The sequence below is a fragment of the Penicillium paradoxum genome (genome assembly GCF_028828445.1).
Source record: "Penicillium paradoxum strain IBT 22861 chromosome Unknown utg000003l_segment0_segment0, whole genome shotgun sequence".
NCBI classification, from domain to species: Eukaryota; Fungi; Ascomycota; class Eurotiomycetes; order Eurotiales; family Aspergillaceae; genus Penicillium; species Penicillium paradoxum.
Window position 1 is genome coordinate 1311957 of NW_026643181.1, and position 24609 is coordinate 1336565.

At 50.8% G+C, this 24609-nt stretch overlaps 11 protein-coding genes across 11 annotated transcripts; 7 read left to right on the forward strand and 4 right to left on the reverse strand.

Annotated features, from left to right (window-relative positions):
- Positions 1 to 1448: 1448 nt before the first annotated feature.
- Positions 1449 to 3518, forward strand: N7457_002392 (uncharacterized protein; the record flags this gene model as incomplete). Its single annotated transcript, XM_057173438.1, has 1 exon — positions 1449 to 3518. One exon carries the CDS (start codon positions 1449 to 1451, stop codon positions 3516 to 3518), a length of 2070 nt encoding a protein of 689 aa, XP_057033589.1.
- A 1942-nt stretch (positions 3519 to 5460) lies between these two features.
- Positions 5461 to 6777, forward strand: N7457_002393 (uncharacterized protein; the record flags this gene model as incomplete). The annotated part of the gene is made up of 1 exon (XM_057173439.1): positions 5461 to 6777. The coding sequence occupies one exon, from the start codon at positions 5461 to 5463 to the stop codon at positions 6775 to 6777; it is 1317 nt and encodes a 438-aa protein (XP_057033590.1).
- A 1286-nt stretch (positions 6778 to 8063) lies between these two features.
- On the forward strand, positions 8064 to 11767 carry phoC (uncharacterized protein; the record flags this gene model as incomplete). Its single annotated transcript, XM_057173440.1, has 7 exons — positions 8064 to 8263; positions 8331 to 8415; positions 8477 to 8602; positions 8666 to 8716; positions 8779 to 11266; positions 11323 to 11492; positions 11552 to 11767. Coding segments are annotated over 7 exons (3336 nt in total), but the record flags the coding sequence as incomplete, so codon positions are not given.
- A 438-nt stretch (positions 11768 to 12205) lies between these two features.
- N7457_002395 (FAM210 family protein) lies at positions 12206 to 12953 on the reverse strand (the record flags this gene model as incomplete). The annotated part of the gene is made up of 2 exons (XM_057173441.1): positions 12206 to 12357; positions 12413 to 12953. The coding sequence occupies 2 exons, from the start codon at positions 12951 to 12953 to the stop codon at positions 12206 to 12208; spliced, it is 693 nt and encodes a 230-aa protein (XP_057033592.1).
- Positions 12954 to 13376: 423 nt separating this feature from the next.
- Positions 13377 to 14342, forward strand: N7457_002396 (mitochondrial 54S ribosomal protein uL3m; the record flags this gene model as incomplete). Its single annotated transcript, XM_057173442.1, has 2 exons — positions 13377 to 14163; positions 14242 to 14342. 2 exons carry the CDS (start codon positions 13377 to 13379, stop codon positions 14340 to 14342), a joined length of 888 nt encoding a protein of 295 aa, XP_057033593.1.
- Positions 14343 to 15418: 1076 nt separating this feature from the next.
- Positions 15419 to 16017, reverse strand: N7457_002397 (monothiol glutaredoxin GRX5; the record flags this gene model as incomplete). Its single annotated transcript, XM_057173443.1, has 3 exons — positions 15419 to 15573; positions 15648 to 15942; positions 15994 to 16017. The coding sequence occupies 3 exons, from the start codon at positions 16015 to 16017 to the stop codon at positions 15419 to 15421; spliced, it is 474 nt and encodes a 157-aa protein (XP_057033594.1).
- A 1326-nt stretch (positions 16018 to 17343) lies between these two features.
- Positions 17344 to 17757, forward strand: N7457_002398 (uncharacterized protein; the record flags this gene model as incomplete). Its single annotated transcript, XM_057173444.1, has 1 exon — positions 17344 to 17757. One exon carries the CDS (start codon positions 17344 to 17346, stop codon positions 17755 to 17757), a length of 414 nt encoding a protein of 137 aa, XP_057033595.1.
- A 149-nt stretch (positions 17758 to 17906) lies between these two features.
- N7457_002399 (putative para-hydroxybenzoate-polyprenyltransferase Coq2) lies at positions 17907 to 19169 on the reverse strand (the record flags this gene model as incomplete). Its single annotated transcript, XM_057173445.1, has 1 exon — positions 17907 to 19169. The coding sequence occupies one exon, from the start codon at positions 19167 to 19169 to the stop codon at positions 17907 to 17909; it is 1263 nt and encodes a 420-aa protein (XP_057033596.1).
- Positions 19170 to 19964: 795 nt separating this feature from the next.
- N7457_002400 (putative JmjC domain protein) lies at positions 19965 to 22352 on the forward strand (the record flags this gene model as incomplete). The annotated part of the gene is made up of 3 exons (XM_057173446.1): positions 19965 to 20232; positions 20297 to 21637; positions 21679 to 22352. 3 exons carry the CDS (start codon positions 19965 to 19967, stop codon positions 22350 to 22352), a joined length of 2283 nt encoding a protein of 760 aa, XP_057033597.1.
- A 334-nt stretch (positions 22353 to 22686) lies between these two features.
- N7457_002401 (uncharacterized protein) lies at positions 22687 to 23341 on the reverse strand (the record flags this gene model as incomplete). The annotated part of the gene is made up of 3 exons (XM_057173447.1): positions 22687 to 22781; positions 22833 to 23148; positions 23201 to 23341. The coding sequence occupies 3 exons, from the start codon at positions 23339 to 23341 to the stop codon at positions 22687 to 22689; spliced, it is 552 nt and encodes a 183-aa protein (XP_057033598.1).
- N7457_002402 (cytochrome c oxidase assembly factor 1 family protein) lies at positions 23278 to 24154 on the forward strand (the record flags this gene model as incomplete). Its single annotated transcript, XM_057173448.1, has 2 exons — positions 23278 to 23982; positions 24065 to 24154. Coding segments are annotated over 2 exons (795 nt in total), but the record flags the coding sequence as incomplete, so codon positions are not given.
- Positions 24155 to 24609: the final 455 nt, after the last annotated feature.

Consider the following 24609-nt stretch of genomic DNA (forward strand, 5'->3'; position numbering starts at 1 on the left):
GCGGGCTGTGAGTGTTTACCAGTTTACCATCAGACAGTTTAAGGTGTTGCATTAGCTTCACCGTTATTGATTTCTCGCTGATATATATCTGATGAGTCCAATGCAGGCGTTCTGTGGCTGTACCCACAATTTATGATCGCCAGGGCAAGAAAAGGCATTGGACAACTCTGTGTATACCTATGATAGATTAGAAATCGCTAGGTCATCGTTATTCGTGTTCAATGCAATGCAATGTGGTTTCTTTATATAGATGTTGTTCTATGATATCAATTCGCTGATGTCTACCCGGATACGTAAGGTAGGTAGCACGAGCTCGAGACCAAACCCGACAAATTGATTCGATGGCAAATGGAGGCAGCAAGCCACTCAGTGAGACAATGCAAATCACTAAAAGGGGATTTACAATGAGAGGCGGTTGTAGGACGAAATGTGCCATGTCAACGTACGATGTGTCGACGGAGATTCGTTCATCCGAATATTATCCGTCGCCCGTTCGGCCCATGGAAATGAGGGGGGCCACACCGGCGTCTCAGCTTGAAGCAATCGAAGATCACAGATCACAGCCGCAAATTCGCTTTCGTTGGGATCACTACTCTATTCTCTCATATACCTTGATTAGGTAGATGGAAGCTTGGTCACAGAGTCTGCCGTACTCTGCCTTGGGCGGATCACAAGCTTATCTTCCACGAACAAGCATTAATTGAGGACTCGGGGCTTGGCGCAAGACTGGGCAAAAGAGTGAGAGAAACGAGGAACCCCTTATGCCCTTACATGGGAGATACAGAATACGGCGTGTAACAAGATACAGCCACCTTGAGGGTGTCCACCTGCTGGCTCAGGGGTAGCCGCCCATCGATTGGCTGTTAACAAGCGGGTTCCTGACGCTACCGCAGAGGCCGGAAGGTGTCTTACCCTCGCCTTACTTGGTGCAGTGTGCGTGTTGCATTGAAGTGTCAACAAATATACTGAACAGGTGAAGGATCAGAGGGTTGATTCAGAAAATCCCCAACCCAAGACAATAACAACAACAATCCATAATCGACGAAATGACGAGGTGTTCTAAATTAAGCCCACTCAGGGGAAGATGCGGAGATAGAGTACTGTACTGTACAAAGTCACGGTATATTATTGTGTGCACGCTAGTCTATTATTCTAGAACTCACTCTTCCCTCCTTCTCCTCTTTTCTTCCCTCTCTCTCTGTATCCGACCCATCTTCATTCTCTTTTGGCTGCTGGCCGCCGTTCTTTTTGGGGACCTAGTCCTGTTCACTCCTTTTGATTGCATTGCTTTTCAACCACTCTCTTTGGCTTCCACACAGATCCTGATTTCTGTTGAATTTAAATGACGAGCATCAATCTCCAGCGGCCATCGCCATTTTAAACGTGTTGACCGGTCTTCACGTTCCAGACGAGTCTGGTCTATTCCCATAGATCAGACTGCCTCGGCCATGCCTCATGCCCACCACCCCGGCTTGGTGATGCGAAACCACAATCGCCGGGATGTCGTTCCTTCACATAGACTGCCATTTTTGGTCCCCACTACCACCTCCATAGTCACCAATGGCCCAACCCTCGTGGCAAGATCCGAAGAATCATCGGAGGTGACCACTGGAGAGAAGCCCTCCAGCAATCTGACTACAACAGTCTTGCCAATCGTGCTCGGTGCGGGCATTCCCATTCTCTGTGCCATTATCCTTCTCATTGTGCTTCACCGGAGACATGTCAAGAAACTTCTGCGGGAAGATGCAATGGACAAACATAAATCGCTCGATTTTGGAATGGATTCAGTTGGACCTGCAACCCGGAGAGGTGGGCCCCATCATGGTGGGATGCCCCCGATGTCAGAGCCCGCCCATACCAAAGGATTGTCTCTTGACGTCGGTCCTTATCTGATGCCTCCGGGTCTGAAAGGATCCCCAGATTCTCTGCATTCCATGTCAATAGATGATGATAAGTACCATCCGGCCACTGCTTCCATTCGGTCGTTCCCCCGGGGAAACCGGGATGATGCATCGAGCTTCACTGGTTCTCGATATGAAGGTGCCGACGACGGCCATTCCGGTCTTCTCAGCAATGCACAGAGAATGTCCCGATCAGACCCGCCGTTGTATACTTCCCCTACTGAATCTCATGGACGTAGTCCTGTGAACCACCACAATGACTTCCTTGGACCGGTTCCCGGGTTGACCCATCCACCTCCTGCCCAGCAACCTGGGATGGCTCTTGGTAGCCCTTCTGCAACCAGGGTTCCCTCACCAGGTCCGCTACCTCAAATTGATTCCGGGCTACACTTCGGCCTGGAAAACGATACATACAGCAACACACATACCAATGCTCATGAAGAGCGCCTCAACTTCCCGCTGCCTGATGCCTCACAATCCCGAAGCCCGCCGCATGATAAGGCTGCTGTATCACAGCTTCCTCGTATTTCCCTGCCAGCCAGCGATATTACTAGTAGTGACTATGGCGATGATCGCAAGTCGCAGTCCAATGTCCCCGCGATCAATGTCTATGGCACAGCAGACCCACAGAAACATAACGCTCCGAGCCACGATAATAAGCACCCAGAACTTCCAGAGGAACCTCAAAATCTGGATAAGCCATATGATAACCACCGTGATACCCGCCGGATGACTCTCGGATTGCGCCCATTGCCCCCAGAGGACCCAGCCGACAACCCAGAGCAGCGTGCCAATCGGATTCGCTCCTTTTACAAAGAGTATTTCGACGAGAGCAAGGGTGGTCAAGAACCCACATATTACGAAGACTTCGGACCCGAGTTCTACGAGAGTGGTGCTGGTGCTGGTGCAGGTGGTTTCATCTACGACCCCACTACTGGAGAGTATTACGATAACTCTCCTGGTGCCGCTCCGTTCGCTGAGCCGGTTACTCGTCGTGCGATGACACCGCCACCTCGCGCTCCTCCACGCTTCCAGGGAGCTGCCCGCCACATGGCTACCAACTCTGCTGGCGCCAATGGCCATCCCGGACCGCGTGCTTTCTCGTCCGCCTCCGGCCATATGCCGGGTCCCCGGGCTCCCAAGAAACCCATCCCTCCCCCATCGCCGCTTCATGTTCTTCCCACTCCTCACATGTTGACGGACGACTCTCTTATGACTGCCATGGACTTCGCACCCGCCCTTGGAGCCAAGGAACGCGCTGCAGGTGGCCACGAGTCTCCTGGCGGTATGCGACCGTACAGCCCTGCCGTGCGTGCGCACACCCCATTGGTCTCCGCCTTCGATGAGCTCTCCATCATGCCCAGCCCGCACGCGCTGCGCAAATCCGGCACGTTTACGAACTTGGACTTTGTGCCTCCGCCGCGATTCAAGAATGAGGGTGGCCCCAACAGCGATGCCGGCAGTATCCGCAGTGCGCGGAGTGTCGTCTCTGCTGCCCACCAGAATAATATCCGCATGGGTAACTACCGCGTCAGCCGCTTGCCGGCCGAGGCGGTTGGTACCAAGGACGACATGATGTCCAGTCTGCGTCCGAAGTGGGATATGAACAACTCATAAGGAAGCGGTAATCGCTGTCCAATGTCACGACTCTGCTGTTTTGGTCCCTTGTATAAGAGCATGTGATGATTCGTTTTGTTTTTTTTGTCTGATCTGAGTCCTGTGGTGCTCAAGCTTTGGGGGAAATGATCATACCTCCTTTTTTTTACATTCATCCTTCCATTCTCCTTGTTCTTTTTTTTTTTTTTTTTTGACTGGACCTCTTGCTATCTACGGCGTAAATAGATGATGGCTGGATTCTTTCCCCTGAAATTTCATTTTTTTCCCTGCCCGGCTTTTGGGCTGTATATATTTGGCTCTGAAATAGTTGGACACCAACATTCCCGTAAAACATCTGGAAGATCGATCCACGAATTCTCCGGAATGTAATCTGGAGCTAAGAAATCTAGACCACACACATCTTCGTGAATCCCCCACAGTGGCCTTTGTGGTTAGGCGTTAGCTGTTGGGGGCCGGGCCCATACGAGGACATGGGCCTTCTGGGTTTTTTAAATTATGTTACGACAGATCTTACGATGATACTCTGAGAATACCTACATGTATGGACTTACGTCTTTTCTCACGATCACCTAACAAACCAATAATCCAGGCACAAAAGTGAACTATCCCCAGTGCTCCGCTAGCCTTTGAAGATTATCGAGCACATTCTACTACGGTAAAACCCCTTGATAAATTCTTACAATTTACATAGAATTTACGATCATAGTATCGCCCTGGATGCTCTTCAATGTACGGAGTATACGGAGTCCAATGGGGGCCAAGTGAGGTATGCCCACGGAGCCACATCGGCTGAACGGTCAGGGGCGAAATGAGCGATCACAACAATTTTAATCTTAAGATTGGCATCGGACGCAGGAAACAAGATTATTAACGCCGATCGTATTGTATTTTATTGTCATTATAGGAGACTCGATGATGTCCCCGAGTACTCCGTATGGGAAATGAGAATCCGAGATGTGGCAACTGCATCATCGACTTGAATGGCCATGATAGTCGTTCCCCAACATAGCCAGGGCCAGTTATCCCCAGTAGAATCCAGTAGGATCCAGGATCCGGTATGATCCAGCAAACAAAAACACACGGGGAATTCCTCGCCTCCTTACTCTGGTACCCGCGGTACTCTCATCTCGGTTCCCATGTGCGGTGTTTGGTACCGAAATCATAATGGACATCGTACCGTAGTATTGCCTTCGTACAGCTCCGAGTGTTTTTGAGTATCAGAGAGAGAGAGCAGGGTAAGATACACCTTGGGCAGATACCTAGACAGATACCTAGGTAGAGTATCTAGGTAGAGTATCTAGGTACGGTCTGACCCTGTCGGATCAAGGGATTGCCAGAAACAGCATCATGTTTGTTGCAAGCGGGGGATGCCACTGCAACTCGAACGTAGCAGATATGAGAGAGAGACACAGTTATATGCTCTGGTCGTTTTAGGTGTTCAACAGGCCAGAAGCACTCTATTAATACAACTAGGAATGCGGATACACTGCAATCGTAAGAAATCTCCACTTCCCACTTCCAGTGTCTCTCTTCCACACACATCTCTCTCTCTCTCATGGCTCCCGACTAGTTTCGGTTTGAGGGATTGTGAGTCTTAGTTCTTCTCTTCATCTTTCATCTTCAGTTCCATTCTATCTTCATTTTCCTATTTCTTTACTTTTTTCGGTTCCTGAGATATCCCATTTTCCCCTGAGGCTCCGACCATAAACTCCCGTCTTTCTTTACGTGTGCAAAGTGCAGTCTCTCGTTAAATCAATCTACTCGGATTCCAAACTCTTCATCTCCGGTTACATCCAGCTCATTATTTCCGAATCCGGAAGTGTTCCTGATCTCTCAAAACTCGCCGAACGGTCTCCCGGCTAAGGATCGCTTTGATCCCAACCCATCGCCAATCTCAACCGGAGAGCACCTTCCAACCTGTTAACCAACATATTCATTGAAGATGTCTGCAGTGTCCAAAGGCGCTGCCGTCGTCGCTTCTAGCGGGGCTGCGCCCACAGAACCGAATGCGGATACCCCTCCTGCACAGACTTCAGCGCCTGCTGAGCCTAGCCAACCAGCTGCCACGCCAACTCCAGCTCCAGCGCCAGCTCCCACGACTTCAATCGAAACGAGCTCTTCGTCTTCGGATCCTCCGATTATACCCACAACAAGTGAACCAATTCCTACCACGAGCACCACGAGCAGCAGCAGCAGTAGTAGCAGTAGCAGCAGCAGTAGCAGCAGCAGCACTAGCGCTCCCCCGGCCGAACCTACTACATCGACTCCCGAGCCTGCACCCATTCCATCGACTTCTTCCACTACTTCGACTTCTTCCACTTCTTCCACCACGACTGCGCCCACCACCAGTGCTGCGCCTGAGACGACAACGCTTTCCTCGACTTCAAGTGGTTCTCGGGGAACTACCGTGGTTATCATTACAACTACTGGACCCGCGGCTACCGACCCTGGCACCTTATCTACTGGCTCTTCCGCCGCAACCAATACAGCGGCACTTGCAACCTCCACCGAAGCAGCAGGCTCCGGCGGTCTCTCTCCTGGTGGCACAATTGCCGTCGCAGTTGTTGTGCCCGTTGTCTCGGTGGCATTGATCATTGTGGCACTTCTCTTTTTCTGGCGCAAGCGCAAAGCGAACAAGGCGGCAGAGGAGGAGCGCCGCAAAGAAGTGGAGGAATACGGTTTCAATCCCAACAACGACCCAACCCTGCCCGGCGTGGCAGGCATTGTGGGTTCCAAGGACGACAATTCCTCCGGCTACCGCGGCTGGGGAACCACTTCTGCTGGACGCAAGGCGTCCACCAACCTCTCCAGTGGAATGGGCGGCCTCGCCATGTCGGAGGGAAGCAGCCCCGGTTATCACCACGGTGCCACGCCCAGTGAAGGCACCGTTCAATATTCCGACGGTACCCGGCCCGACTCTGGCGAAATCGTCGAGCCCATTGGTGTGTTGGGTGCTGCCCCGATGGCTGCAAATAACCGGAATGGCGATATCCACCGCGGCCCGTCCAATGCTTCTTCCGCTTATTCCGCAGCCAATCGTTCCGAGGCATCGGAGGAAAGTCACATGTCTGCCGCACACCCTTCGGGCGGTTACTACGGTGAGAACCCGTACTACGGCGACATCAACACACACGGGGCGTACGGTGGTGACGAATATCAGCCTGTGATCCGCGATGTCCAGGCGCGCCGTAATACCCGCATCGAGAATCCCGGTGTCTATCCCCGACAAGGGAATGCCGGAATCGCACAGAACTTCTGATGATTTCAAATCGGATTTCCTCCAATCATCTATGATCTCCAAAAAACTCGGCATTCCCCCCTTCTTGTTTTATACCGCACAATACCACACGCTCTTTCTCTCGTCTTGACCACCGCCGACTTCATTCATTATCTCGGGTCTCTCATGTTCCAATTCCCGGCGCGATGGACCTTCGCTTCGTCATGTCTCTATTGTCCCCTACATTTTTTTTTTCTTTTTCCTTTCCTTTTTCTCTCTTCTAATCGGCCTGTCGGGCTGTGATTTCGTTTTGGTCATCTCTGTTTGATATATCCCGCGCATTTGGTTCCAGCTGCATAGCTTGTCTTTTTCCACTTGTTGTATGCTTGTGTTTTGTTTTTGTTTACTGTTTGATGTTCTATGTTCTATGTCTCGGAACATGGAATTGTAAGGAGCTGCATGTACATTTCCTGCTGAGCGTGGAGTTTTCCCACGCACTGGACATACTCGAGATTTGCAATGATACCTCGGGTGTCTGGAGTGGATTTACTCTCAGTCCCCTTGTTTATTTGTATGTCTAGGACTGAATTGAAAGGTTTACATTAGAAATTCCTCGTCCCGTCTATCTTGCAGGTCCATCGTATATTGCTATGGGGTCCGGTGTCGATCGACAAACGGAAGTATAACTCCACTTGTGCGGAGAGAGCTGGCAGAATGATCGCAGGCGAAGAGAATGAAGGACAGGGTACTTCTAATAGAAGGTAGTAATATCATCGCCTCATAAACACATACATCGCAACAGGTATTTGGTACTTTCCACTGTTCCTCCCTCTGTTGAACGGTGGCCTCGACCTTGCACCAGTTAGTGGGAAACGTGCGCCCGCTGTTCGCGGTGATTGGCGATAGATGATTCACCCAGCTCTCCACTCCTCGGCTTGATTGCACCTCGAGCTTTTCCCTTCTCTGTTAGATTCGAACTATAACCTCGAAACCAGGCTTGCAGACTGGCTACTTGCACGTACCTGGTACCTGACTCTCTCATATGCGCCTTCTCGCTACTTTCTGCCCCGCTATCTCGCCCTCTATCGCCGGACCTCTATCTCAACCGCCTCGTCCTTGAACTCGTTCGCAGATTCCCCCGGCTTAAGGGTCTAATCCTCCTTGATCCGATATATGGGAATTATCCCAACGCAACGTCACACCTTCTGACTGCCCCCTGGTGTCACTTTGTTGTCAAGCGATCGCTGTCCCACTATTCTTCTCCACCGTTGCGCAGTACGGCCCCCTCTTGCCCCGACTCGGTGTACCGGCTTTAGTCCGATCACAGACCTGTCCCTCTTGTTCCTCCCACTTTGTCCTTTTTTTCCATTGACACCCTTGTGCCCTACCTCGCACAACCAGCTCACACAGCTCCTACTTCCTCGGTCCTAAGCTCGGCGTTGCTGAGTACAGTTGCGCTACAGTTGCGCTCTCGGTCTCTAGAGCTCGGGAGAGCTAAAGCTCTCTCCGAGATCGTGCAAACATGTAGGTATTCCCTGGGTGCGAATGACGGATCCTTCTAGTCGACCCGGTACTGATATGCCATGCTCCTGTAGGAAGTTCGGCAAACAGATCCAGCGCAGGCAGCTAGATCTCCCTGAATATGCCGCCAGCTTTGTCAACTACAAGGCATTAAAGAAGGTAGGTCAATGTGTGTTCCCTTGGGATTCTGTGCTTGGCTGATAGCTCTTTCTCTGTATAGTTGATCAAGCAACTCAGCGCCACCCCAACTATCCCGGCACAAAGAACTGCCGAGGAAATCGCTGGAGCACATGTCGACTCACAAGGCGCCTTGCGCGCAAATAAGGAGGTGTTCTTCTTTCGCTTGGTAAGTTATGGGATGAGTTGCTTGCAGATGGGGAGGTGGATGTACTGACAAGGATGTATATAGGAACGAGAGATTGAAAAAGTCAATACATTTTATCTCCAGAAAGAATCAGAGGTATGGTTATCTGTCTGGTGTACAATTTTAACTTTATCCAGAAACTCATCAGATTAATCTAGTTTTCTCTGCGCCTAAGGACGTTGGTCGACAAGAAGCGGGTGACTCAGTCCCGAACTACGTCGAATTCAAAAGCACCGTCGAATTTTGTGGCTATGTTCGAAGGCTTCCAGCAATTCGATGGCGACTTGAATAAGCTACAGCAATTCGTCGAGATCAACGAGACTGCCATGTCCAAGATCCTTAAGAAATGGGACAAGACTTCTAAATCTCGCATGAAAGAGCTATATCTGCATCGGGCTGTCGAAGTGCAGCCATGTTTCAATCGTGAAGTCCTCCGGGATCTTGCCGATAGGGCTACTACTGCCCGCTTGGAGTTAGAGGCCTGGGCCGAAGGGGAGAATATTCAATATGATACCTCACGGCCTGTGGATCGCACCGCAACCCTGGCCTCGGAAGAGGATGAGCTGGACAACCAGATCCTGCAATCAGCCTCGACGGGTAATCTCCAGACCTTGCGTGAATGGCTGGCTAGGCTACAGCAGCTGCCGGACGCTCGTGACCGCGCCACTCGCACATTCCTCGGCGCTATCAACGGATTCCCAGATGAGGTGCTCGCTCTGATCTTGGAAAGTCAGCTGGTTGACATACATGCCGAGGACGATATTAATGAACGAAACTGCCTTCACGAAGCCGCCATCTCGGGCCGAACGTTTGTCTTCCACGCAGGTCTCAAGGCATCCGTTGATTACGCCCGGGCTGATGTTTATGGCCGAATCCCTCTCCACTATGCGTGTATGCATGGTCGTGTGGATATGGTGCGAGACCTGCTGACAGCGGGCCCTCATACCGTTGATATCATGGACCATGATAACTTTACTCCCTTAATTCACAGCATTGTAAAGGGCCAGTTGGCATGCGCGGAGCAGGTCTTATGTAGCAATGCCCGTGTGGACCCGGAGCCAGAGTCTCCCTCTTCTAAGGGAATAGACCATCATCCTCTGAAGGGACCGGATCATATTCCCTTGAACCTCGCCTGTCAACACGGCTCTCTCCCCATCGCGAAGATGCTTCTTGAGCGGAATGCGAAGTTGCTGCCAGATGCCGAGGGTCTATACCCCCAGCACATGGTCGCCCGCGCTTCACAATCGCCAGAGCTACTACTGTTGCTGAAGCAGCATGGTGCCGACCTCGATCAAAAGGATAAGCTTTACCAGTGGACTCCGTTGTTCCATGCAGCCAGTGAAGGCTGCGTCCCCTGCCTACGCACTCTCCTCGAGTGTGGCGTCGATGCTCAGGTCCCAGATGAAAAGGGCCTTTCGGCCATGTACTATGCTGCATGGGAAGGGCATCTGGAGTGCATGCTTCTTCTTTGGGCTCAGCCATCTCGCAATAAGCCTTCACTTGGACCGCTCGACATTCTCAATGGCATGCGGATGCACGAGGCTGGTCTGATGGGCGACCCGATGTCCATGGACACGAATGTCTCTGAGATGGAAATGGCCGATGGAATTCCGGATCTGGAGTTACCTCCCCCTATTATTCCTCTTCGTCGCTATGGTCACAACTTCCTTGACAAGAAGGTATTCGTCCAGCTTTTGTTTGATCAAGGAAATGTGGGATCTATTGCCTTTGATCAGGCCGGCCGCCATCCTGCTGCTCGCATGACTATTTCTTCCAAGCTGTCAGATCTCATTCCCCGTACTATCATGCTACCCATACAGGATGAGACACGCACGATATCGTTCCACGTGGATAATCTGGACACTTTTGCCGTGGACTTCGAGATCTTCCCTACATTCGGTTCAAAGGTTATTGCAAAGAGTGTGGCTCTTCCAGAGATCTTCCGCGCTGAGTCGTCGAGCACTGGCTCGTGCTGCTTACCTCTGTTTGATCCACGACTCCGTGCTATCGGCCAGCTGCGCTTCAACTTCCAAGTCATCAAGCCATACCACGGCGATCCCTTGGAAATCACACACTTCGCCACATATTGGAAGGCGACTAGCGCTATTGATTCAGAGCACAATGGTCTGGTGACTGGTTCAAGTTTGTCCGGAGATTATGTCCAACTCTTTGTACAATTGACCCGGGATCGTGTCGCCGTCCTCTACCCGCAATTCATGATCAACCACCACGGTGTTGATATTCCGGTGTCTCATTTGACTTATACCCAGTTCCAGGCCATTGGCGCTGAACGCGGTGTCAACCACCCCCAGATCCTCCATTTCTTGGAACAACAGGCGACAAACGATATGCCACAGACTCATCGACTCCTAGCTGCGTCATTCTTGTCGTTACGTGATGTCTTGCGCCAACTGCCCATTGACTTGAATGTCAACATCTCGATCCTCTATCCATCACCCGCGGAGGAGAAGAAGCTCGACATGACCTCTTTGGCGGATGTCAACAGCTTCGCAGATATCATTTTGACCGATGTCTTCGATCATGCCCGTGTGGCCCGCGACAGGAACCCAGAATTCATGCGTTCCGTGGTATTCACGTCTTATAACCCGAATATCTGCAGTGCTCTCAACTGGAAGCAACCCAATTGTGAGTTCTCCTACAAACTAAATTCAATCTGTGCATGGTACTGACTCTACGACTAGATCCGGTTCTTCTCTGCAATGATCTCGGTCAGATCCGGGATCTGGCTGGAAATGTCGACTCACTGCCTCATGTCAATAGCAGTGGTCGGGCCTCGATGTCGATTAAGGAGTCTGCTCGCATTGCCCAGAGTAACAACTTTATGGGATTGATCTGCAGATCCAGCCTCTTGGTATGTTTGGTTCTATTTCTGCGGTTCCCTTTGGCGTCGTCTGCTAACCCACTTTGTAGAATGTGGTTCCGGCGCTCGTGGAAACCATCAAGGAGCTCGGCCTTGTGCTTGTGGCTGACACCTCTGACGAGGCCGGTCAGTCGGATCGAATCGAGGAGCTTCCCACCGCCGATACTATGGGCGTTGCGGAATGGGCATACCGTATGCCCGACGGAGTCAACGGCGTGATGAGAGCCAACGGCATCCTGAGATTTAACGATATGATCGACATGTGATCTGATTCACACTCTTTTTTATCTCTTGCTTTCCTTCGGGGACACCCTTTACATACGTCGCAATTAATTTCCACAACGAAGATTACGAGCTTTGGTAGCTTTGCTCCTCGCCATCTTTCCCTACTTTTCTGCCCTCTATCTTATCTTGCTTCTGGCTAGTTAAGACGACAGAACTGATCCCCAGCACCTGATTGTCTCTCTATTGCTGTTCGCACCTTTTGTTTTGGTCAATTCCTCTCTCATATTGGCGCTGGAGATAGAGCTGGGACTTGATTGTCTGGGTTGGCTATTGTTATGTAGATCGCTTTTGAGAGCTTGTGAGAGGAGAAGGCAAAAAAAAGATTTGCCGTATTAGAGAGCTGAAATGGCTAATAATGTACAATGATCCGTACCGAAGTCCTGTATCTTCCCGCTATGCTATTTAATCTTACATCACCTTCAAGTACTCTTGGGCGTTCGCTTCCCAATATCCCATCCCCACCGACGCAACATCTTCACAACCTTCGGCGTCACCGCCGCCGTCAACGGAACCCGAATAAAGATGAAGCTCTTGTGAAGCGCATACGCGAAAACCAATTGAGTCCAAATACCTAAACACCAGTCAGCTCCGTCCAAGTACCAGCAATCAAGGGAAAAAAAACTTACTAGCTTCTTCCTCATTCCGCTCCTCAGCCTGAGCAAGTTCCCCTTCCCCATCCGAAGCCTCAGCCTGCGGCCACACACTCTTCAGCTTATCCTTAACAAACCCAATAACAACATGCTCATAATATCCAATCCGCTCCACGCCCAGCAACCGCACCGCCGCAAAACAGAATGGGAAATCCAGCGCCGATAGGCCAAGATACACGCCCAGCGCAGCCCACCCGTACTCGCGCGTCAGCTTCTTCAGCCGCGCAGACAGCGACCCCGTATCCTTCGACTCAGGTCCCTTCGCGCCAGACCCAGAGCTCGAATTGGAGTTGTACCGTCGCTGTCTCGGGAATGGGCTCGGCCCGGTCCGGCTGCGCGTGAAGCGTGTTGTCTGGCTCCGCACTGTGCTCAGCGTTCGGTGTGTTGCGCTGGGGAAGGTGAGGCTCGGGCGTGCGGGGGATGGGCGTGTTAGGTGGAGGTGTATGCTGGGTTTTGTTCGGAGGATCTCGCTAGGTCGCGGGATCCATTTTGAGAGGAGGGTTGGTCGGAGGGACATTGTTGGTGAGGGGGGTCAATTAGTGCGTAGTGGGGTTTTGAGTGGTTTCCCTGGAGTTTGGTTGATTGTCCCGAGGGATTCAGGAATGGGGGAGTTTGTTGACGGATGCTTTTTTTGGATTTCTCGGCGTTTTCGGCTTCCGGTCCGATCGGCTGAGTCTGCCGGAGTTAGGGGATAATATGGGCATAGTTTGTATACAGAGGTGACGGGATGGGATGAGATGAGGCTAATTGTATCTTTTGATCTATGATTTACTTACCCAAAATGTGTTCTCTTGTGTTTATACCGTGTCGATGTGTAAATTGGGCCATTTCATTCTAATCTCCAGTTTATACTTCGCCGCTGACTAAGCCCAGGGAAACCCAAAAACTTCCCGCAGTTCTCAGCCAAACGACACAATCCCTCCCCATATCAATCCACACGATGTCGCCGCGTTTAGGAGGGCTGTTGCAGCTTTCTAGCCCCCTCTGGGGAGCCCCATTGATTGCGCCACGTATCCCCGTGCGATCATTCGGTATCCGATCCCTCAACCCACCCAAGCCCAGTCGCTTCAACATCGGCCCCGGCCTGCCCGTTCTCGAGTCGACGTCGACAGCGGCTCTCCGCCGCAAAGCGAACTCCCTCCCTCTCCGCACTGGTGCCATCGGCATCAAGAAGGGCATGACCGCCATCTTCGACCCGGAGACTGGAAAGCGCATCCCCTGCACCGTTCTGCAGCTGGATCGTGTCGAGGTTATCTCCCACAAGACCCGTGAGAGACACGGTTACTATGCCGTGCAGGTTGGTGCGGGCTGGAAACATCCTAGCAATGTGACCAATTCCTTGCTTGGCCACTTCTCAGCCAATGGGCTCTCGCCTAAGCGTCATATCTTCGAGTTCCGTGTGAAGGACGAGGCGGGTCTTCTTCCTGTTGGCCAGAGCATTGAGGCTGGTTGGTTCCAGGAGGGACAGTTTGTTGATGCCCGTTCCAATACCAAGGGTAAGGGTTTCGCCGGTGTGATGAAGAGACACGGATTCCACGGTCAGGATCGCAGTCACGGTGTTTCTTTGACGCATCGTTCCATGGGTTCGTCCGGTCCTGGTCAGGGTGGTGGTTCTCGTGTCTATCCCGGCAAGAAGATGGCTGGAAACATGGGTAACCAGCAGAACACTGTCCAGAACTTGAAGATCCTCAAGGTGGATTCTGAGAACGGTATCGTCGTTGTGAGCGGTATGTCACCCTATTTTGAGCTCTGCTTTTTTGTTTCACATGGGCTTCCTTTTTACTAACATGCTTGGTTCTCTTCAGGTGCCGTCAGTGGTCCCAAGGGCTGCGTTGTGAGAATTCAGGATGCAATCAAGAAGCCATGGCCGGAAGTGCCACAGGCAGCCGAAGCTGCCACTGCTTAAGTTTGATTGGAGATTTCTTTTCTGAGTTCTGACATGTACTATTACACCATACGCGCGATATTGTTTGACTTGAGCGGCGTTTGTATATGATACATAAAATGATATCCTTCTTCCCTTTTTCTCTCTCTCTCGATGGCCACTGAGAAACATTGGCCTTCAACTCAATTGATAACGCAACAAAATAGTCCGCTACTGCTTAAGATTTCGGCGCAGAGAGCCTTGGCACGACCTTAATATGCCTTGCGAAGGTGTATAACGCTTAGGGCTCGGTTTGGATGAAATCGACTTTATCGCCTAAATATGCCTGACTTTAGACCACTCTGATCTTGTGAATCATAGTCTCCGAAGTTATCCCCACAATTGAAGCTATCTATACATACTAGGTATATCTTGAGAAGAGAAGAAGATATCTGTATAAGTGACTTCTAAGGGACCCTTTCAATGCGTCCCTGATGAGTGGACAGCACTCCAAAAAATCACATTCATAGAATCGGACTTCCTCGCCATTCTCCTAGGCGCAAGCATCAACTACGCAAAGAAGCAAAGGCACAGGCGTGTTGCTTGGTCTTGCATTCGACTGATGGCCCTGATTGAGACTTACAACAAAAACTCCGATGACCGAAACAAGGCCGAGAACGAAAAGTTTCCGGCGTCTTTCGCTCAAGAAAACGGTGTCACATTCCCTGACTCCAGTTCTCAACTCGTCTTTTCCAGGATCCAGTGGACGCTTGGTCCGCTGACAGATAAACAGATGGAAAGTCTTCGCTATCATTCAGGAAAATACATATGACAGGAAGTAGAAGTCAGCGGGTGAGCACGGTCTTCGAACGCTTTTGATATTTCTATCATTTTCCTTAATCCAAGTATGCTCCGTTGTTGAATTCAATAGGTTGGTTTAGGCGGACTACTCCCTTATGAGATACACTTACACCCAGATAGACTAGAGATCCCCCCAAGGAAGAACAACCAACTGACCAGTAGGACATTATGACCAGAATACATTAAAGACCAATAATTGTACAGAGACAGCCGTCTACCAAATCAATAGACATCTTCCACTCGGACTCGGCTGCTATTTATTCGTCGGCGGCGACCAGGACACCCTTAGTCTCCAGAAGTTTGGCGAGCTCACCGTTCTGGTGCATGGACATCAAGATATCGCAGCCACCAATGAACTCCTTCTCGAGGTATAGTTGGGGGATAGTCGGCCAGTCAGAGTATTCCTTGACACCTGTAAACCCAAGAACAATTAGCAATCGGCACTCCAAAGCTAACCAGTCGCCTTGAGAGAATGTCACAACATACCCGAGCGCAGCTCTGCATCCTCCAACACGTTGAAAGCAACGAACTTCTTCGGGTCAACACCTTGCAGACCGAGGATCTGAATGGTGGCGCGGGAGAAACCACACTGGGGAGTCTCGGGTGTGCCCTTCATGAAGAGGACGACGGGGGCGGAACCGACTGCCTTATCGATCGCCGTCCGGGTCTCATTGGACAGAAGACGTGCGTGGAGGACGGAGGGAACAGCAGGTCCCGAGGGGAACTGGATGGCCGAGCGGACGGGGCGCAAAAAGGTAGGCCGTGAGACCGGGCGGAAAGCCTGGAAATCTTGTGAGTTGGGTGAATCTGGATTCTAGACATGCGTACATACCGATGCAACTGCTCTGGAAAACATGATTGGAAAGTGGTGGTTTACAAGAGAAGTGGGAAAGTTCGGGGAAAGGTTTAGTATTATTTAATCAGCGGTTGGTCGACCTCATCCCCACATTGGCATCTAAGCTTCCACACTGCCGTCATGGTCTTTCGGATTTTGGTTACCTCTCGGTCTAGGTGATTTCACAATATGGCACATTACAATGCACTAACAAATACTGCATATGCGGAGCAAGATCCATGTGCTGGCTAGCAGCTGCCGCCAATATCAAGCCCCCAATACGCCCAGGACATTGGAGCAAAGCATCATTGCCAGCGATGAGGATTGACTGAGCTTCCACGACTCATTTGGGCAAGCATCATCTGTCGGACTCATATTTTCCAACAATAGCTTTTATGAGGCCGCGAGATTCACCTTGGGCTTGTAGACATTCGCCGCACATCGTCATGGTCACTTTGCCACTCTTTGCCTTGGGAGGTTTCCGTTGGTAGATTTGAGCACAGGTCAACTATGGCTTTCAGGCACTCATCCTTCACGGCTGATTATGCCCCTTTCCTTAAATATATCCCGAAAGAAGATGTCGAGAGTCCTGAGAACTACCAGCCTGGGGGATACCATCCTATTGTGATAGGAGACATTCTTCAACCCCGATATCGAGTTGCTCACAAGCTAGGCCATGGACCCTACTCGGCTACCTGGCTCTGTCGAGACTACTAGTTCAATAGATATGTGGCAGTCAAAGTTGGAACGGGGGAATCTAATAATCGAGAGGTTGATATCCTTGATTATCTTAACAGTCCCTGTCCTCCTCTTGGTCACCCAGGCAGGGCAATGCTTCCCTCTGTGAAAGATAGATTCGTCCTCCATGGCCCTAATGGCTTCCTTCCTTGCTACGTCACAACCCTAGCAATGTGCAGTATCTGTGGTGCAAAGGACGCTTCTTATAAACGCATCTTTCAGGCTCGTACCCGGCTCGCTCACTTATTGTGCAACTCGTACTAGCCGTCGAGTACATTCATAGTACAGGCGTTGCTCATAGAGGTTTGTATTTCTCGCAATTTTACGACCATATGCTCAGTTCTTCATCCTGACGGCCAAGCTCTTGAGCCTACAGTCCCATCTAGTGCCACTCCCCCAACCTGTCCCAGAAAACCCTCCGATGAGTTCTGCGCTGCAAAATCCGGGGTATCTCTTGGTGACTTCGGAGAGGCACACAGACCCTCACAAGAGCATCGATATAGCTCATATGCCCCTGTGTCCTTTGTACCCCCCGAGGCCTGGGTTGAGCCAGAACACAGCCTATCTTTCTCGGCTGATATCTGGACACTCGCAGGTTCTATATGGATAATGCTCGGTCAGCGGCCTTTTTTTGCGGACATACTTGCCACGCCAGATGATATCACATCAGAACAGGTTGATAGTCTTGGGAGATCATCTCCACGGTGGTGGGGAAAATGGGAGGCGCGTGACGAAGATTTCGATCAAAATGGCAACCCAAAGCAAGATCGACAGGCGAGATCTTGGGCAGGCCACTTTGCAAAGAATATACAACGTCGACGCCAACAAGCTAGAATCCTGGGCTTTGGTGTAGAAGAGAGAGCTGCTGCAATGAAGACGTTGAGATTGATGCTGTCTTCTGAGCCGGAACAACAGTTGACAGCACAGGAACTACTGAAGTGTGAGTGGATGGAGAGGTGGGCAATGCCAGATTTCAAGAAATACTATTATGAGGAGTACCGGACCGGTGGAGAGCTCTCATGATACTGTTTACTTTTGTGATATCTGCTGTATGCTATCTATGCAAATGGAAAGAAACACATTGTCGGCGTCATCTAACTGTCCGGCGAAATTGACGCAGAAGCCATAAATCACAAACCGGGCCTTGAACGCCTATTTATATTGTTACATGTTTAGTGTGCGGACTCGGCCATCACAGGCTCCAACTCCGTCTTCTTGTACAAACCAAGGTATTGCGCCGCGTATTCTGCGAGCAATCCCAAGGAGATTCCTCCACCGGTCAGTAGACATCCGTTTTTGAACCACCACCAGCAGTTACGGACACTCTTCAACTGAACCCTCCAGATCATGAGACCAAGGGTCAAAACAGCACTACCACAGCTGCCCACGAAGAAGACAGGTCCGCAACCGGCAGCAACTCCTGCAGCCGCGAGGAGGGAGACCTGAGTCACTGCCAAGCCACTTAGGACAGCCTTGGTATTGTGCTCGTGGCGGAGAGCAATCGACTTGATCCCAGCCTTGACGTCATCCTTGATGTCCATGTGCGCATAGATCATATCGTACAGAACTGTCCAAGCAATGCAACTGGAATAAAGAGCTCCTGCAGCCATCATGGCATCGTGATTGGCAAGTAGATCCACTCCCAACGCCGGAAATCCCATGATCGCTCCCCATGAAAAGGCAAGGCCCAAGACTGCCTGGGGGTAGTTGGTCACACGCTTGGCAAGCGGATAGGCGACCACGATGGGCAAACTAGGAATGCCATACCAAAGACACTGAGTAGGGAATGAAAGGAGAACACCCAAGCCAGCAAACAGTTGCGATCCTGTAAAGAGCACTGCTTTCTGCGGCGACAAGGCGCCCCGGGCAATGGGGCGGAACTTGGTGCGTTCGACGTGAGGATCCAGGTTTCGGTCCCACAGGTCGTTGATCGCGCAACCAGCACCGCGCATAATCAGCGCACCAGAGAAGAAAAGTGCTGCTGTGCCCAGAACATGAAGCGGCGCCACACCTGCCATTGGCGCCGCGAGGAGGGTGGAAAAGAGCGTTGGGAAGAAAAGATAGTATGTGCCCGTGGGCTTATCCAGTCGCACCAACTCCGCATAAGGGATCCATGAACTTGGCAATGATGCGATCAAGCCGGTCTTTGGCGGAATATAGTGTGTGGCTGGGTTCTTCTCCGCGCTGTCTGCCTCAACTGGTAGTGTTGCGGGCGATTGCGATTGCGAGCTGTGTCGGACTTGGATCTGTGTTGTTCGCAGGGCATTGTTGGATAAGGCACCAGTGGGGGACCGGCGGCTCTTCAATTGTGTTGAGGAATAGGCATGGTGGGTGAGTGTGGAGAGGCGCCCATTGTACATGCCAGGAAGATTGACCTTTTGCCTGGTGTATGGGGATAGTCGAGCGCGGAAGAGACGGGAGCTGTTGGAAAGCATGGTGATGGTAGCGAGGGAATCTAAACACCAAATGAGGGTCAATCAAGCCAATTGGCCAATTTCATATTCTTTCAGAAGCCTTTGGAGGTCTGGACCATCTGAAGATCTGGAGATGTCAGATGCAAATGAACATCGTCATCCAGGAAAAGCCCGGGCGACCTGGTTCCTCGCCCTAAGCCTATTTGGGTATCATATCTATAGACATCGCATGGCAGAGGACAATATCATGATATATCAGGCCGAGTACTTCAGTAATTAGCTTAGTACATAGATAGCTCCAAGATGAAACAGAGACTAAGAATGTATATTTGTGTCACTTAATTTCTCCAGTCAGAAGAATCCCAAAATAAGAAAGTGACAGTGATGCAGGCTGCTGCCTGAGGCCCCAACTTGACGCGGGAGACCGCGTTCCCCCAGACGCAAAGTGACGATCGCCAAAAGTAAAGCGAGCAAACTGCGACACCTTCCACATTCTTTCTCTTCTTCACATCTCTTCACTTGCTTCCCCATTGTCCCCACCCTCTTGCAACATTGACTGTGTGTCTGCCTGTTCCTCCTCTGCTCCTTACTCTTCGCATCTTGTCTCAATCATTTCCGAAAACCTGCGCGCCAACAACAGCAAACAACACCGCAATCCCCCCAATCACATTAATATTCCGAGATTTCTGTGACATCGCTCTTGGGCCCAGCCAATCCATTTCCTCAAATAATGATATTGACTCCTCTAAGCTTTGTGCTCAAAACGAACATCAATTAAGCATCAAGTCTTGTCCCCTCTGGGGCTCTGCGCCAGTCATGCCGGCACATCGAACCCGCTTGGCTTTCGAGCCCCTCCCGCCTCTGCTAGATGTCCAGCATATTGTTGAATCTACTCCCAATTTCGACTTTGCCATGAGAATCAACTGCGATACGGTCGACGAGTTTCCGCTGGAGGATTTCGAGAGGCTTATCCTGTTCCAGGTTGTGTTGACTGGACGGCCACTGGTCATCGAGGGTTTTCATCATCGCTTTGATAAGGTTCTTTTTACCGAAAAATGGCTCCGAGAAAAGTACTCGGAGAAAAGTGAGCTCGCTCTGCGGGGGTTCTCCGTTTCGTCATTGACCAATACTAATTATCTCCCCAACAGCCGAGGAAGTTCGAGATCTTGTTCGGAAGACAAACCAACGCTTTTCCATGGGACACTATTTAGAGAGCCTTGGACTTCTTACTCGCCAGATCACAACGGAAAATTTCTCGAGCAAAAAGGTGCAGCGCCTGTATCTCAAGGATATCGACTGCCCCCCGGAATGGCGTGATTACCTCGAGAAACAGATACCACCTTCACTGTTCTACTTGAATGAAGGGCCTAGGCCATTTGAAGGCCCAGCTTCGCAAAACACCAATTTCACTCAAGGACCGAAGACCGCCCAAGGTGAACCCATTGCCCCGGCAGGCGATCTAATGAGCAGTCTTCCCGCAAACATGCGTGCAGAGAATCTGATGTGCTACATCGGCCACGAGGGCACATATACCCCTGCACATCAAGAGATGTGTGCCAGTCTAGGGCACAACATAATGGTTGACGCGTCCGATGGGTCTCCAGAAAACGGCAAACCAACGGAACCGGGCTCTTCAATCTGGCTCATGACAGAGACCAAGGATCGACGAATTGTTTCTGAATACTGGATGTCTGTTCTCGGACACGATATTGACATTGAGGATTTCTTTGCTCCTTTGCATGCATGGGAGATTGCACCATTCAAAACCTGGGTTGTTGAACAGAAACCCGGCGACCTTATTCTTGTTCCTCCTCTTGCTGCACACCAGGTCTGGAACCGCGGTACTCGCACAATGAAAGTTGCGTGGAATCGCACCACAGTGGACACGCTCGAGCTGGCTCTGCGCGAAGCTTTGCCACATGCGCGGATGGTCTGCCGTGACGAACAATACAAGAACAAGGCCATTGTGTACTTTACACTCGAAAAATATTCAAAGTTATTGCGACAGGCTAAAAAGCTTGACCATGCTGTGGTTGACCAACTATGGCAAGATTTCAAAAGACTGTTCAATATGTACAAGAACATTTTGTTATCTGAATCCTTTTCGCAGAAGAAACCGGAGAAGAGTGTCGAGTACCACGAATTCCAGAGCAATGTCACTTGCTCATATTGCCGATGCAACATCTTCAATAGATTCCTTACCTGCCCCGGCTGTGCAGATGCCTTTGGTGGCGAGGATGACCCCTACGATGTATGCATGGACTGTTACGTCATGGGCAGAAGCTGCGGCTGCGTTTCCAACCTCAAGTGGATGGAACAATTCCCATGGAAAACCTTGACAGAGCGCTACGAGGCATGGCGACGTTTGATCATTACTTCTGACGATAACAGCAAAGAACTGAAGGCTCAGTTCCCGACTTTTGTTGTTGCCCGAGGTCAGGCTGGCAAAAAATCAGTCGCAGAGATCTGCCAAGAGCAATTGGCGCGTCGTCCTTGGAATGACCCAAAAACCCTAAGCCTATGATTGAAGACAACATACAAGACGACGATAGCGATGATGAAAAGACTCGATCTCGGAAGCGAATTAAAGTCCGGCGGTCCCTCAAGGCCCAGGCAGGTGATGTTCACCGCTGTCACGTTTGTCTTCATTTTGAACACAACTGGAAGCTTGCACCATGCTCGAACTGCGACCAGAAATACTGTTATGGAAGCCTTTACCGCGCCTTCGAAATATCGCCTCAAGAGGCTATGGAGAAGCATCACTGGCTCTGTCCAAAGTGTCGTAAAGAGTGCAGCTGCGGTGCTTGCCAAAAAGATCCATCCATGAAGCCATACGAGCCCAACTGCACCGTTCTCGGCCACGATACAAGCAAAGTGGCCGATCCCCGCAGTATTGAAACCCTGGTGGACTTCCGGAAATCGAATCTATGGTGGCTGAAGAAATTTGGTGATGATGTTCACGGACGCATTCAAAAGCGTCAAAAAGAAGTGGAGGAAGCTCAACTGGAACGGCAAAAGACTCTGGAACAGCAAGGTTTCAGCTTCGAGTCCAGCCCATTTGATCAGCCGGCACAGAACGGCAACGGCAATAGCAACAGCAACAGCACTGGCAATGATAGCGGCAATGATACCAACAACGATGAAATTCAGTTGAGCGCGAATTGTCTGAATGAAGACATCCCTGTTGACCCATCTCTGCAGTGAGCTTGGGCGCTTGGATCGACCTACGAACTTTACAGGATTTGAGGAAGCAAGGAAGACGACCACTGATGCAGGAGAGGAACAGACAGGATTGGCAGCTTCTCGTGGGATAGGTGTATCCTCACGAACAACAAGGATTACTGGGTGCCGAAAGAACGATTTTAACCGGGCCGTTTGATTACTAGCGAACTGGGAAGGAGATATGATTTGTGATTCCCCGAAGGGCTGAACCCTTCTGCGACACCATGTTTTAACATAATCTGGGTGTACCTTTAATGAACATATGAATACAGACACGGAGCTCGCTATTTGCTATCATCTGGCTGCTATCATCTGGCTAGGCACCTTTGTACTCGTACTGTAGATCCTTGAGCGATGCGAGGTCAACAGAGAGCATAACGTTTCGAGCAAGTAGAATCGTGACGAACATAGCTATACAAAAGTCAGTCTCTGTATCTCATGACAAACACAGAATATACTCACCTCCAGGAACTAGATATAAGACTGGCCGAATTTCATATGACGCTGCTGAAAGATAAACCAGGGCCAACAACAAGCAGACCACACCGGTACCAGGCACCAAAGCCGCATGGACCCGAGCGACACGTTCATTGTGGATAGTCATAGGCTTCTTGCCTTTGCGATCTGGCTGAAGAGGAGAGCATTTCATGATATAAGCTGTCGTCAACAACGAGCCAAGGCCGAGGAGCGAGAACAATCGTTCAACCTGACTGGAAGCCGAAAGCACCGAGGGCACGAACATCATAGCAGCCAGCAAGGGCAGCGCAGTGAAAATCACCTACACACCTTTAGCATTGGTTCTCGATTAAAATAGAAAAGGAACTATATACACTGTACTGGGCGTTGCGAACATCATTCTGGCTCTGCAACTGCTCGATAACCCGTTCCTGTTCCTCTTCATCCAGCTCGTCGCGCTCATCCTCTGATTCCTCAGGATACCGAAACGCCTTTCGCAGTCGAACTACAACCATTTCGAGAGGAGCGCAAAACTCCGAAAAGAAAGACACAAATAGAAGTTGTATCCTCGAGCCGATGCGGTGACGTCGAAAGCCCAACCAAACCGGCTGTTTGTCTTGTTTGGCACTCTTTTCTTCCGCATCCCCTCTCAGCATCTCAATCCCCAATTCATCCCCAACCCCCAAACACAACCACCATGGTCTTCCTGCGAGCTTTCACCCGGCGCGCCGGGCTCCCCGGCCTACCACGAGTCAACCTCGCTAGCCGACGCACACTCATTGCCGCCCCCGGGCCCAACGCGGGTCCACTTCTCGAACGACGCGCCGACCGCGAGCTCCCCGACCCCAAACCCGGACGCCGGTGGTTGATGACCCTGCCGATCTTCGTCGTCGCAGTCGGAGCGGGCATGCTGGGTATCTTCAACTACCAGAAATCGTCGTCGAGCGTGGTGCACAGCACGCTGTATGCGCTGCGGACGTCGCCGCGGGCTCGCGAGATCTTGGGCGATGAGATCTACTTTGCGCAGCAGATTCCGTGGATCAGTGGCGAGATGAACCAATTGCATGGTCGCATTAATATTTCCTTCTGGGTTAAGGGCACTAAGACCGAGGGAAAGATGAGATTCCGTAGCATTCGGCCGGATCGTATGAGCTATGTGAGTTTCTTGAAGTTGCTTGCTTTGGAACCTGGCTATGTTATTTGTTGGTTACAATTGCTAATTATTATGTTTCTTCTAGTTCCGTACTGAGGAATGGAGTCTGGAGACTGAGGATGGAACGGTGGTTCAATTGCTCGACAGTGACAGCGATCCGTTCCGGAAGAACTGAACTCTGCGGTGGCAGGTGTGTACAGATAAAGCAGTGCATTGGCTCGGGCGTTCTGGGACATTATTTATGGGGGCCTATAACATATCCACTCCGATGCTCTTTTCTTTCTTGCTTTTCGTCTCTCTTTCTTATGTCACTCTTCTCTTTTCTCTTTTCCCTTTTCTCTTCTGCTGATCAGTTACGTCTAACCTCATTACTCGAAAGCCTTCAATTCCCCCTATGGCTTCAATGAGGGATCCTATAAACATGTTCTCCGAATTCGAAGATGATTTCGAGAACTGATCCATCGCATAGTCCGCAATACCCCTGGTACAGAGAGCATACCCAGAGCGAGCTTCTACCCTCCCACGGTTACGACTGATGACCCAATCAATCGTCCACTCCCTTCATGGGAGTTGCTTAATCGCATATGGCATTTAACTCGTATTGCTGCAATGCAAGGAACCGACGAGGAT